The sequence below is a fragment of the Oncorhynchus clarkii genome, chromosome 23 (genome assembly GCF_045791955.1).
Source record: "Oncorhynchus clarkii lewisi isolate Uvic-CL-2024 chromosome 23, UVic_Ocla_1.0, whole genome shotgun sequence".
Lineage (NCBI taxonomy): Eukaryota > Metazoa > Chordata > Actinopteri > Salmoniformes > Salmonidae > Oncorhynchus > Oncorhynchus clarkii.
In genome coordinates, this window is record NC_092169.1 from 52,341,254 (window position 1) to 52,356,074 (window position 14,821).

General features: G+C 40.8%; 1 protein-coding gene across 1 annotated transcript in view; it reads right to left on the bottom strand.

Annotated features, from left to right (window-relative positions):
• Nucleotides 1–14,821, bottom strand: part of LOC139381580 (butyrophilin subfamily 1 member A1-like) — a 56,157-nt gene that overhangs the window by 20,372 nt on the left and 20,964 nt on the right. The window contains exons 6-7 of the mRNA XM_071125223.1: nt 14,740–14,758; nt 3,614–3,637 (exon numbers count right to left, since the gene is read on the bottom strand). Coding sequence (XP_070981324.1) covers nt 3,614–3,637; nt 14,740–14,758 — 43 coding nt within the window. The remainder of the gene's footprint in view (nt 1–3,613; nt 3,638–14,739; nt 14,759–14,821) is intronic.

Here is a 14,821-nt window from a genome sequence, read left to right on the forward strand (position 1 = left end):
CATCAAGGTTCAGCTAGGACTCAGGTATTGGAGTTACCATACATCAAGGTTCAGCTAGGACTCAGGTATTGGAGTTACCATACATTATGGGTCAGCTAGGACTCAGGTATTGGAGTTACCATACATTATGGGTCAGCTAGGACTCAGGTATGGAGTTACCATACATTATGGGTCAGCTAGGACTCAGCTATTGGAGTTACCATACATCAAGGTTCAGCTAGGACTCAGGTATTGGAGTTACCATACATTATGGGTCAGCTAGGACTCAGGTATGGAGTTACCATACATTATGGGTCAGCTAGGACTCAGGTATTGGAGTTACCATACATTATGGGTCAGCTAGGACTCAGGTATGGAGTTACCATACATTATGGGTCAGCTAGGACTCAGGTATGGAGTTACCATACATTATGGGTCAGCTAGGACTCAGGTATGGAGTTACCATACATCAAGGTTCAGCTAGGACTCAGGTATTGGAGTTACCATACATTATGGGTCAGCTAGGACTCAGGTATTGGAGTTACCATACATTATGGGTCAGCTAAGACTCAGGTATTGGAGTTACCATACATTATGGGTCAGCTAAGACTCAGGTATTGGAGTTACCATACATTATGGGTCAGCTAGGACTCAGGTATTGGAGTTACCATACATTATGGGTCAGCTAAGACTCAGGTATTGGAGTTACCATACATTATGGGTCAGCTAGGACTCAGGTATTGGAGTTACCATACATTATGGGTCAGCTAAGACTCAGGTATTGGAGTTACCATACATTATGGGTCAGCTAGGACTCAGGTATTGGAGTTACCATACATTATGGGTCAGCTAAGACTCAGGTATTGGAGTTACCATACATTATGGGTCAGCTAGGACTCAGGTATTGGAGTTACCATACATTATGGGTCAGCTAAGACTCAGGTATTGGAGTTACCATACATTATGGGTCAGCTAGGACTCAGGTATTGGAGTTACCATACTAGTCTTGACCAAACATGAACAAAAAAATAAATGCTACTATACACCATTATGTTTTCTCTTTAAATCTGACTATTTTGTTCTGATCATGGATGGACTCTGTAGCCTATAAAATGATCTGTGTTTTGGAAACGTGCTTTTACCCTATCAGAGATTTGTATTCCCTGTTTTGGGATTACTTTGAAGTCGCCTCTGACGGCGATATCACCTTGGGGCCTCAACATAAGTTTTGAATTGGATTATGAATAGCCTTTATTAAATGGTTCACATAATTCTGTCAAAGTGATGATCTGAGACTCCTTGTCTCATATCACTTCTCTAATGTCACAAATACTAATTGACTTCCACCACCTAATTGAGTCCAGTGTACCTCTGTGAGACAACTTCTCCAGTAAAGATATTCTACCCTACTACCACTTCTTAATTTCATTAATTAAATGTGACTGGTCCATCAGTAATCCAGGTGTATCAGAGACTACCTCTCTCTAGTCTAGTGGGCCTCTACAGCCTCAACACATCCTGTTCTAGAACATCAACATTAATGTGACTGGTCCATCAGTGATCCAGGTGTATCAGAGACTACCTCTCTCTAGTCTAGTGGGCCTCTACAGCCTCAACACATCCTGTTCTAGAACATCAACATTAATGTGACTGATCCATCAGTGATCCAGGTATATCAGATACTACCTCTCTCTAGTCTAGTGGGCCTCTACAGCCTCAACACATCCTGTTCTAGAACATCAATCTATGATCTGAAGATTGTGAGATATGAAGGACAATACTTACCCAGTTTACTGGTGGGATTGTTTTCAACCTCTGTAGACATAGATAATATGATAAAAGTCAGGGAACATTAATGTAAACAACATTATGTGTTTTCCACTTCTTTAGAAGTTACATGGAAGAGGCATTGGTTTACATAATGTTAGTACGGTGATGATCTGAAGACACTACTTACCTAGCTTCCCAGTGAGGTCAACTGTAAATATGTAGAGTAGATGGAAGACAGTGAGAACATCATTAACATGAACACTAGAAGATGTAGTCTCTCTCTCTGGGACTCCTTGTCTCATATCACTTCACTAACATCACAAATCCTAATTGAGTTCCACCACCTAAATGAGTCCAGCGTACCTCTGTGAGACAACTTCTCCAATGAAGATATTCTACCCTACCACCACCTCTTAATTTCATTAAATAAATGGGACTGGTCTATCAGTGATCCAGGTGTATCAGAAACTACCCACTGGGCAAACTACGTAATCTCAATGTGGATATTTGGGTAATATTTGGTTGAGATGTTGATCAATGAGATTACAACCTACAGTATATGTAAAGACTGGCAAAAGTTAGTTGAATTTCCAATGTGTTATCACTAGGTTTTCAACCATTTAAAATCACAACCAAATGACAGTGGAAAAACAATGTTAGATGTTTTTGTTTGGTTGTCACCCAAATGTCTATCACTGCACTTTCAACTCATTGAAAGTACAGCAAAGTTCAAATGGGAATACAATGTCAGATATTTTGTTTATTTATACAACCGATTAATGTGAATATCCATGTGCTTCAACTAATAGCAGAGACAAATGACCTGGATTGCAGTTCAAATGTTAAAAACATAATATGGTTGACATAATTCTAGCAAAGTGATGATCTGAAGACACTACTTACTTAGCTTCCTAGTGAGGACATCTGTAAACATGTAGAGTAGATGGAAGACAGTGAGAACATCATTTACATGAACACTAGAAGATGTAGTCTCTCTCTGGGACTCCTTGTCTCATAACAATGTTCCAACATCAGAACTAACATCTTCAATGAGCTGTAAATAACCTTCTTAAAGTGTTTTCCTACTTGAAGTCAGTAAATTAAAGAAAATGTTACTTTTTGTGGTTCAAATAATGTTATCAACGTGATTATCTGAAGACTGTACTTACTATTCTGGTCCCAGAGGTTACCTGTAAATATGTAGAGTAGATGGAAGACAGTGAGAACATAATTAACATGAACACTAGAAGATGTAGTCTCTCTCTGGGACTTCTTGGTTGGGATTCAATCCAATGTGTGCAGTATACCGCAGGGCACTTCACATCTGACAAAGCACTTTTAAAGGCATTTTCCACCGGCATTCACAGAGATCACATTCATAGTAAACATGTCGACTCAAACTACCTTTAAAAGTCTGTCATAGTGTGCTGCGTTATAATGCGCCTTGAATTGAATCTCAGCCCTTGTCTCATACCACTGTTCCAACATCACAAGGACCATCTAGGGCCAATCTGAAGCTGAAACAATATCAAAGTGTGATCCCAGCCACTGTTGTTTTGGTAAAAGCTGAGGGAGGGGCTGGAGAAATGTCACTCTCAAATTCATAGACACAGAGCTATGGATGCCATGTTTACAAACATTGGGGTAAATAAAGAGCCATTTAGTAATTTGAAAGGCTGGTCATGGCTTACATCAACACCATCATCCCAGAAACCCTAGACCGACTCCAATTTGCATATCGCGCCAACAGATCCACAGATGATGTAATCTAAAACTCACTCCACACTGCCCTTTCCCACCTGAACAAAAATAACACCTATGTGAGAATGCTGTTCAATGACTACAGCTCAGTTTTCAATACCACAGTGCCCTCGAAGCTCATCACTAGCTAAGGACCCTGGGTTCCCTGTTTACCTACCCTTACCACGGGCCGCACCCCAGGTGGTAAGGATAGGTAGCAAAACATCTGCCACACTGATCCTCAATACTGGGCCCCTCAGGAGTGCGCGCTTAAACTATCATGGTCCAAACATACCAAGACAGTCGTAAAGAGGGCAAGACAACACCTTTTCCTCCCCTGGAGACTGAAAAGATTTGGCACGGGTCTCCAGATCCACAAAAGTTCTACAGCTGTACCATCGAGAGCATCCTGACCAGTTGCATCACCACATTGTATGCCAACTGCTTGGCATCTGACAGTAACCGTACATCACTGGGACCAAGCTTCCTGCCATCCAGAACCTACGGTCAGGTCCATAAATATTTGAACATTGACCAAGTTATTATTATTTTAGCTGTCTACCACAGCATATTGGAGTTGAAATTAAATAATGAAAGTGAGCTGAAAGTGCAGACTCCCAGCTTTAATTTGAGGGTATTTACATTCAAATGTTGTGAACAGTGTAGGAATTACAGCATTTTTATGTTGACCCCCCCCCCTTTTTTTAAGGGACCAAAAGTCATTGGACAATTGGCTGCTCAGTTGTTCCATGGCCAGGTGTGTGCTTTTCCCTCATTAGATCATTTACAAGTAAGCAGATAAAAGGTCTAGAGTTGATTTGTGGCATTTGCATTTGGAATCTGTTACTGTTAACCCTCAATAAGAAGTCCAAAGAGCTGTCACTGCCAGTGAAGCAAGCAATCATTAGGCTGAGAAATCTTAACAAACCCACCAGAGAGATAGCAAAACCATTCGGTGTGGCCAAATCAAACTTTTGGCACATTCTTAAAAAGAAAGGACACACTGGTGAGTTCAGGGACACCAAAAGGCCTGGAAGACCATAGAAAACAACTGTGGTGGATGATAGAAGAATTCTATCCCTGGTGAAGAAAAACCCCTTCACAACAGTTGTCCAGATCAAGAACACCCTCCAGGAGGTAGGCGTATCGGTGTCAAAGTGACTTCACCAGAGTAAATACAGAGGGTTTACAACAAGATGTAAATCATTGATAAGCCTCAAAAACAGGAAGACCAGATTAGAGTTAGCCAAAAAACATGTAAAAAAGCCTGTACATTTCTGGAACAACATCCTATGGTCAGATGAAACAAAGATCAACTTGTACCAGAATGATGGGAAGAGAAGAGTATGGAGAAGGGAAGGAACAGATCATGATCCGGAGCATATCAACTCATCTGTGAAGCATGGTAGAGGTAGTGTTATGGGGTGGGCATGTACGGCTGCTAATGGAACTGGTTCCCTTGTATTTATTGATGATGTGACTGCTGACAAAAACAGCAGAATGAATTCTGAAGTGTTTAGGGCTAATGTTATTATCTGCTCAGATTCAGCCAAGTGCTTCAAAACTTGGCTGAACAAAATGGAAGGCGCTTCACAGTGCAGATGGACAATGACTCGAAACATACTGCAAAAGCAACCCAATACTTTTTTAAGGCAAAGAAGTGGAATGTTCTGCAATGGCCAAGTCAATCACCTGACCTGAATCCAATTGAGCATACATTTTTCTTGCTGAAGGTAAAAATGAAGGCAAAACACCCTGAGAACAAGCAGGAACCGAAGACAGCTGCAGTAAAGGCCTGGCAGAGCATCACCAGGGAAGAAACCCATCATCTGGTGATGTCTATGGGTTCCAGACTACAGGCAGTCATTGACCGCAAAAGGATTTGCAAGCAAGTATTAAAACTCGCAATTTAATTTATGATTATGTTAGTTTGTCCAATTACTTTTGAGACCCTAAAATTAGGGGGACCACATATAAGAAGTGCTGTAATTAACACTGTTCACCCAATTAGGATGTAAATACCCTCAAAATAAAGATGAAAGTCTGCACTTTCAGCTCATCTTGATTGTTTCCCTTCAAATCCATTGTGGTGGCGGTCAGAGCCAAATTGATAATAACCAAATATTTATGGACCTGACTATACAGTATATACTAGGTGGTGTCAGAGGAAGGCCCAAAAAACTGTCAAAGACTCCAGTCACCCAAGTCATAGACTGTGCTCCTTGATACCGCACGGCAAGCAGTAAAGGAGCACCAAGTCCAGGTCCAAAAGGCTCCTTAACAGCGTCTACCCCGAAGCTATAAGACTGATGAACAATTAATCAAATAGCCACTCGGACTACTTACATTGACCCCCCCCCCCTTTGTTTTTACACTGCTGCTATTCGCTGTTTATTATCTATGCATATTCACTTTACTCCTACCTACATGTACAAATGACCTCTGACCTGTACCCCGGCACACTGACTCGGTACCGGTACCCCTGTATATAGCCTAGTTATTGTTATTTTATTGTGTAACTTTTTTAATCATATTTTTTATTTAGTTTATTTAGTAAACATTTTCTTAACTCTATTTTCTTAAAACGGCATTGTTGGTTAAGGGCTTGTAAGTAAGCATTTCCCGATAAGGTCTACACCTTGTTGTATTCAGCGCATGTGACGACAACTATTTGATTTGATTTAAAACAAGTTTATATTTTGGCATCTGAGGGGGTATAACAGTTAAACTAAGCTCTTTAATCATTTATGTGTTATACTCTTCAAGAATCAATGGGTACACATATCATTCGTCTAAGTCCAAAAATGGATGTCTCAACTACCGATTGGCCCTTTGTGCTCAGCAAAAGAAAATATGTAAAATACTTCACGTCATTCTAACAAAGTGATGATCTGAAGACGCTACTTACCCCTCTCGTTCCTGAGGTCATCTGTAAGCATGTAGAGTAGATGGAAGACATTGAGAACATCATTAACATGAACACTAGAAGATGTAGTCTCTCTCTGGGACTCCTTGTCTCAGATCACTTATCTAACGTCACAAATCCTAAATCAGTTCCACCACCTAAATGACTCCAGCGTACCTCTGTGAGACAACTTCTCCAGTAAAGATATTCTATCCAACCACTTCTTATTTTCATTCATTAAATGTGACTGGTCCATCAGTGATCCAGATGTATCAGAGACTACTTCTCTCTAGTCTAGTGGACCTCTACAGCCTCAACACATCCTGTTCTAGAACATCATTATATAGTTGGAAGACACTGGGATATGAAGGACACTACTTACCCAGTTTACTGGTGAGATCATTTTCAACCTTATCTGTAGACATAGATAATAAGAAAAGTCAGGGAACATTAATGGGAAAAACATTATGTGGGTTCTACATCTTTAGAAGTTATACAGTGCCTTGCGAAAGTATTCGGCCCCCTTGAAATTTGCGACCTTTTGCCACATTTCAGGCTTCAAACATAAAGATATAAAACTGTATTTTTTTGTGAAGAATCAACAACAAGTGGGACACAATCATGAAGTGGAACGACATTTATTGGATATTTCAAACTTTTTTAACAAATCAAAAACTGAAAAATTGGGCGTGCAAAATTATTCAGCCCCTTTACTTTCAGTGCAGCAAACTCTCTCCAGATATTCAGCGAGGATCTCTGAATGATCCAATGTTGACCTAAATGACTAATGATGATAAATACAATCCACCTGTGTGTAATCAAGTCTCCGTATAAATGCACCTGCACTGTGATAGTCTCAGAGGTCCGTTAAAAGCGCAGAGAGCATCATGAAGAACAAGGAACACACCAGGCAGGTCCGAGATACTGTTGTGAAGAAGTTTAAAGCCGGATTTGGATACAAAAATATTTCCCAAGCTTTAAACATCCCAAGGAGCACTGTGCAAGCGATAATATTGAAATGGAAGGAGTATCAGACCACTGCAAATCTACCAAGACCTGGCCGTCCCTCTAAACTTTCAGCTCATACAAGGAGAAGACTGATCAGAGATGCAGCCAAGAGGCCCATGATCACTCTGGATGAACTGCAGAGATCTACAGCTGAGGTGGGAGACTCTGTCCATAGGACGACAATCAGTCGTATATTGCACAAATCTGGCCTTTATGGAAGAGTGGCAAGAAGAAAGCCATTTCTTAAAGATATCCATAAAAAGTGTAATTTAAAGTTTGCCACAAGCCACCTGGGAGACACACCAAACATGTGGAAGAAGGTGCTCTGGTCAGATGAAACCAAAATGGAACTTTTTGGCAACAATGCAAAACGTTATGTTTGGCGTAAAAGCAACACAGCTCATCACCCTGAACACACCATCCCCACTGTCAAACATGGTGGTGGCAGCATCATGGTTTGGGCCTGCTTTTCTTCAGCAGGGACAGGGAAGATGGTTAAAATTGATGGGAAGATGGATGGAGCCAAATACAGGACCATTCTGGAAGAAAACCTGATGGAGTCTGCAAAAGACCTGAGACTGGGACGGAGATTTGTCTTCCAACAAGACAATGATCCAAAACATAAAGCAAAATCTACAATGGAATGGTTCAAAAATAAACATATCCAGGTGTTAGAATGGCCAAGTCAAAGTCCAGACCTGAATCCAATCGAGAATCTGTGGAAAGAACTGAAAACTGCTGTTCACAAATGCTCTCCATCCAACCTCACTGAGCTCGAGCTGTTTTGCAAGGAGGAATGGGAAAAAATTTCTGTCTCTCGATGTGCAAAACTGATAGAGACATACCCCAAGCGACTTACAGCTGTAATCGCAGCAAAAGGTGGCGCTACAAAGTATTAACTTAAGGGGGCTGAATAATTTTGCACGCCCAATTTTTCAGTTTTTGATTTGTTAAAAAAGTTTGAAATATCCAATAAATGTCGTTCCACTTCATGATTGTGTCCCACTTGTTGATTCTTCACAAAAAAATACAGTTTTATATCTTTATGTTTGAAGCCTGAAATGTGGCAAAAAGTCGCAAAGTTCAAGGGGGCCGAATACTTTCGCAAGGCACTGTAGATAGAAGAGACATTGATTTACAAAATGTTATCAACGTGATGATATAAAGACACTACTTACCCTTCTCCCCCCTGAGGCGATCTGTAAACATAGATGTAGAGTAGATGGAAGACAGTGAGAACATCATTAACATGAACACTAGAAGATGTAGTCTCTCTCTGGGACTCCTTGTCTCAGATCACTTATCTAACGTCACAAATCCTAAATCAGTTCCACCACCTAAATGAGTCCAGCGTACCTCTGTGAGACAACTTCTCCAGTAAAGATATTCTATCCAACCACTTCTTATTTTCATTCATTAAATGTGACTGGTCCATCAGTGATCCAGGTGTATCAGAGACTACTTCTCTCTAGTCTAGTGGGCCTCAACACATCCTGTTCTAGAACATCATTATATAGTTGGAAGACACTGGGATATGAAGGACACTACTTACCCAGTTTACTGGTGAGATCATTTTCAACCTTATCTGTAGACGTAGATAATAAGAAAAGTCAGGGAACATTAATGGGAAAAACATTATGTTGGTTCTAAATCTTTAGAAGTTATAGATAGAAGAGATATCGGTTTACAAAATGTTATCAACGTGATGATATAAAGACACTACTTACCCTTCTCCCACCTGAGGCGATCTGTAAACATAGATGTAGAGTAGATGGAAGACAGTGAGAACATCATTAACATGAACACTAGAAGATGTAGTGGCAAATAAAAACAGAATGGAGCTAAGCAACAAAAAAAACCTAGAGGAAAAAAAAACCTAGAGGAAAACCTGGTTCATTCTGCTTTCCAACAGACACTGAGAGACAAATTCACCTTTCAGCAGGACAATAACCTAAAACACAAGGCTAAATCTACACTGGAGTTGCTTACCAAGATGACATTGAATGTTCCTGAATGGACTAGTTACCGTTTTGACTTAAATCTGTCAGGATTTGGCCAGGGTTGTTCCGGTTTTGGTCACTAGATGCCCCCATTGTGCTTTTTGACCCTTTTGTTTTCCCTTGTTCCCAGTTATTATTTGCACCTGTGCCTCGTTTCTCTTGATTGTATTTAAACCCTTAGTTTTCCTCAGTTCTTTGCTCTGTGTTTGAATGTTAACACCCAGCCCTAGCGATGCTGTGAACTTTTGTTGCGCCAGTTGGACTCTCTTGAGGTACTCTGTTTTTGTTCTCGTTGATTTATTTTTGATTATCTTTTGAGGCTTTTTTCTGCTGTACCTACCACCTTGTGGATTTACCTTTTGACTTGGAGGATTACCTTTGACGTTGTGGATTTATATTTTTGCCTGAACTTTCCTTTTTACTTTATTAAAACACCGTCTCAAGTATTGCTGTGTCTGCCTCATCTTCTGGGTTCTGTCGAATATTAGTGGCTCAGTTTGCTAAGTGACTGTTTCTCACACCGGAGACCCGAGTTCGTACCGGGTCCTGACAAAATCAGGTTGAAAATCTATGACAGAGCTTGAAGAATATTTAAAACAATAAATGGGCCTATATTGTACAATCCTGATGTGCAAGGCTTTTAGAGTCTTACCCAAAAAGAATCACAGCTTTAATTGCTGCCAAAGATGTTTCTAACATGTATTGAATCAGGGGGTTGAATACTAATCTAATAAAGATACTGTACATTAGTGTTTTTATTTCTCAATCATCTGTAATACATGTTAGAATTTTTCTACTCCAATATTTTGTGTAGATCATTAACCAAAAATGACAATTAAACACATTTGAAACCTATTTTGTAACAACAACAACATGTGTAAAAAGTCAATGGGTATGAATACTTTCTGAAGAAACTGTACGTCTATAGCAGAGACATTGGTTTACATAGGTAGCAGCGTGATGATCTGAAGACACTACTTACCCCTCTCTTCCTTGAGGAAATCTGTAAATATGTAGAGTAGATGGAAGACAGTGAGAACATCATTAACATGAACACTAGAATATGTAGTCTCTCTCTGGGACTCCTTGGTCAGGATTCAATCCAATGTGCAGTATACAGCAGGACACTTCACAGCTGACAATTCACTTTTTAAAGACATTTTCCACCGGCATTCACAGAGATCACATTAATGATAAACACTGCACATGTCGACTCAAACATAAAATATCTTTAAAAGTGCTGCGGTATAATGCACCTTGAATTGAATCCCGGCCCTTGTCTCATACCACTGTTCCAACATCAGAAGGAACAACTAGGGCCAATCAGAAGTTGAAACAATAACAAAACGTGATCCCAGCCACTGTTTTGGTAAAAAGCTGAGAAAGGGGCTGGAGAAATATCACTCTCAAATTCATAGACAGAGCTATGGATGCAAGGACTGACCATCCATTTATACAGTATTAACATTATAGTTTTAAATATTTTACATTCTTCAAGATTAAATGGGTACATATAATTAATTTATAAGTTAAAAAAATGTGTTTTTGGTAAATGTATCAGAGTGATGATCTGAAGACACTACTTACACTTCTCCTCCCTGAATTCATCTGTAAACATGTAGAGTAGATGGAAGACAGTGAGAACATCATTAACATGAACACTAGAAGATGTAGTTTCTCTCTGGGACTCCTTGTCTCATATCAATGTTCCAACATCAGATAAATGTCAGGGAACATTAATATGATCAACATGATGTTTTTCTACTTTACTAGAAGTTACATCTATGGAAGAGACATTGGTTTATATAATGTTATCAAAGTGATGATCTGAAGACAGTACTGTACTTACTATTCTGAGCCCAGAGGTCCTCTGTAAACATGTAGAGTAGATGGAAGACAGTGAGAACATCATTAACATGAACACTAGAAGATGTAGTTTCTCTCTGGGATTCAATGGTCAGGATTCAATCTAATATGCAGTATAACGCAGGGCACTTCACAGCTAACAATGCACTTGTTAACCTGTTGAGTGTAGGGGGCAGTATTTTGATGTCTGGATGAAAAACGTACTCAAATGAAACTGCCTATTTCTCAGGCCCAGAATCTAGAATATGCATATAATTGTCAGATTAGGATAGAAAACTGTCAAAATATTGTCTGTGAATATAACAGAACTGATATTGCAGGCGAAAACCTGAGGAAAATCCAACCCGGAGGTGCTGTTTTTCCTGAAAGCTCTCTGTTCCACTGCCAGCCTTCGCTCCATTTAAAGGGATATCAACCAGATTCCTTTTCCTATGGCTTCCACATGTTGTGAACAGTCTTTAAACATAGTTTCGGGCTTTTGTTTTGAAGAATGAGCGAGAAAGATCACATCGCGTCATTGGATGGCTGGGTGCCAGTAGCGTTTTGCAACAGCTTGGAGCAGATATTTTCTCTCTCTTTCCTATTGAAGAAGGTACAGTCCGGTTGAAATATTATTGATTATATATTGTAAAAACAACCTGAGGATTGATTATAAAAAACGTTTGACATGGAATTTGTCTGCCCGGTCGTGACGCTCGAGCCTGTCGATTTCTGAACATAACACGCAAACAAATGGAGGCATTCTGGATGTAAAAATAATCTATATGGAACAAAAGGACCATTTATTGTGTAACTGGGAGTCTCGTGAGTGCAAACATCCGAAGATCATCAAAGGTAAGCGATTCATTTTATTGCTTTTCTGACTTTCGTGACCAATCTACTTGGCAGCTAGCTGTTTGTAATGTTTTGTCTGCTGAGAGAGATGTCCTTACATAAACGCTTGGTATGCTTTCGCAGAAAAGCTTTTTTGAAATCTGACACGCCAGGTGGATTAACAACAAGCTAAGCTGTGTTTTTCTATATTGCACATGTGATTTCATGAAAATTAAATATTTTTAGTAATTTAATTTGAATTTGGCGCTCTGCAATTCAGCGGATGTTGACGAAAATGATCCCGCTAACGAGATGGGGGCATCAAGAACTTTAAGGCATTTTCCACCAGCATTCACAGAGATCACCTTCATGATAAACATTGCACATGTCGACTCAAACATAAAAAAGCTTTAAAAGTCTGTTATAGTGTGCTGCATTATAATGCAACATGAATTGAATCCCAGCTCTTGTTTCATACCACTGCTATAATATCAGAAATAACATATTAAATGTGATCAGCAACAAAAACATACTTTATATGCTTCACATAATTCTAGCAAAGTGATGATCTGAAGACACTACTTACTCCTCTCGTTCTTCAGGTCATCTGTAAACATGTAGAGTAGATGGAAGACAGTGAGAACATCATTAACATGTTACAGGGTCAACAGGAAATCACAGACTACAAAAACAAAAACAGCCACGTCACTGATACTGAAGTCACGCTTCCAGACAAACTAAACACCTTCTGTGCCCGCTTTGAGGATAATACAGTGCCACCGTCGCCCATCGCGGCTCGCTAACAAAGACTGTGGTTCCCCCTCTCCTTCTCAGTGGTTGACGTGAGTAAAACATTTAAACGTGTTAACCCTCGCAAGGCTGCTGGCCCAGACGGTATCTAAAGCCGCGTACTCAGAGCATGCGCAGACCAGCTGGCTGGTGTGTTTACAGACATATTCAATCGCTCCCTATCCCAGTCTGTTGGCCCCACATGCTTCAAGATGGCTACCACTGTTGCTGTACCCAAGAAGGCAAAGATAACTGAACCAAATAACTACTGCCCGTAGCACTCACTTCTGTCATCATGAAGTGCTTTGAGAGGCTAGTCAAGAATCATATCACCGCCACCTTACCGGCCAGCCTAGACCCACTTCAGTTTTTATACCGCCCCAACAGGTCCACAGATGACCCAATCGCCATCTCACTGCACACTGCCCTAACCCATCTGGACAAAAATGATACTTATGTAAGAATGCTGTTTATTGACTTCAGCTCAGCATTCAACACCATAGTACCCTCCAAGCTCATCATCGAGCTGGGGGCCCTGAGTCTCAACCCCGCCCTGTGCAACTGGATCCCGGATTTTGTGACGGGCCGCCCCCAGGTGGTGAAGGTAGGAAACAACATCTCCACTTAGCTGACCCTCAACACTGGGGCCCCACAAGGATACGTGCTCAGGGCTTTCCTGTACTCCCTGTTAACCCACAACATCGTGGCCACGCACGCCTCCAACTCAATCATCAAGTTTGCAGACGACACAACAGTAGTGGACTTGATAACCAACAACAATGAGACAGCCTACAGGGAGGAGGTGAGGGCACTTGGAGTGTGGTGTCAGGAAAACAACCTCTCACTCAACATCAACAAAACATAGGAGATGATCGTGGACTTCAGGAAACAGCAGAGGGAGCACCCCTGTATCCACACCGAAGGGACAGCAGTGGAGAAGGTGGAAAGTTTAAAGTTCCTGTGCGCACTCCTCACAGACAAACTGAAATGGTCCACCCACACAGACAGTGTAGTGAAGAAGGTGCAACAGTGCCTCTTTAACCTCAGGAGGCTGAAGAAATGTAGCCTGTCACCCAAAACCCTGACTAACTTTTACAGATGCACAATTGCGGGCATCCTGTCGGGCTGTATCACAGCCTGGTATGGCAACTGCAGCGCCCACAACCGCATGGCTCTCCAGACGGCGGTCTGCACAACGCATCACTGGGGGCAAACTACCTGCCCTCCAGGACACCTACACCACCCGATGTCATAGGAAGGTCAAAAAGATAATCAAGGACAACAACCACCCGAGCCACTGCCTGTTCACACCACTATCATCCAGAAGGCGAGGTCAGTACAGGTGCATCAAAGCTGGAACTGAGAGACTGAAAAACAGCTTCTATCTCAAGGCCATCAGACTGCTCAACAGCCATCACTAACTCAGAGAAACTGCTGCCTACACTGAGACAAAATCACTAGACACTTTAATAAAGGGATCACTAGTCACTCTAAATAATGCCACTTTAATAATGTTTACATATCTTACTTTACTCATATCATATGTATATACTGTATTTTATACCATCTACTGCACCTTGCCGATGCCGCTCGGCCATAGCTCATCCATGTATTTATTTGTACATATTCTCATTCAACCCTTTAGATATGTGTGAAGTAGGTAGTTGGTGGGAATTGTTAGATATTACTGCACTGTTGGAACTAGAAGCACAACACATCACTACACTCACATTAACATCTGCTAACCATGTGTATGTGACTAATAAAATTTGATTTGAACATGAGCACTAGAAGATGTAGTCTCTCTCTGGGACTCCTTGTCTCAAATCACTTCCCAAACGCCACAAATCCTAATTTAGTTCCAGGCACCTAAATGAGTCCAGTGTACCTCTGAGACAACTTTTCCACTGAAGATATTCTACCCTGCCACCATGTCTTAATTTCATTCATT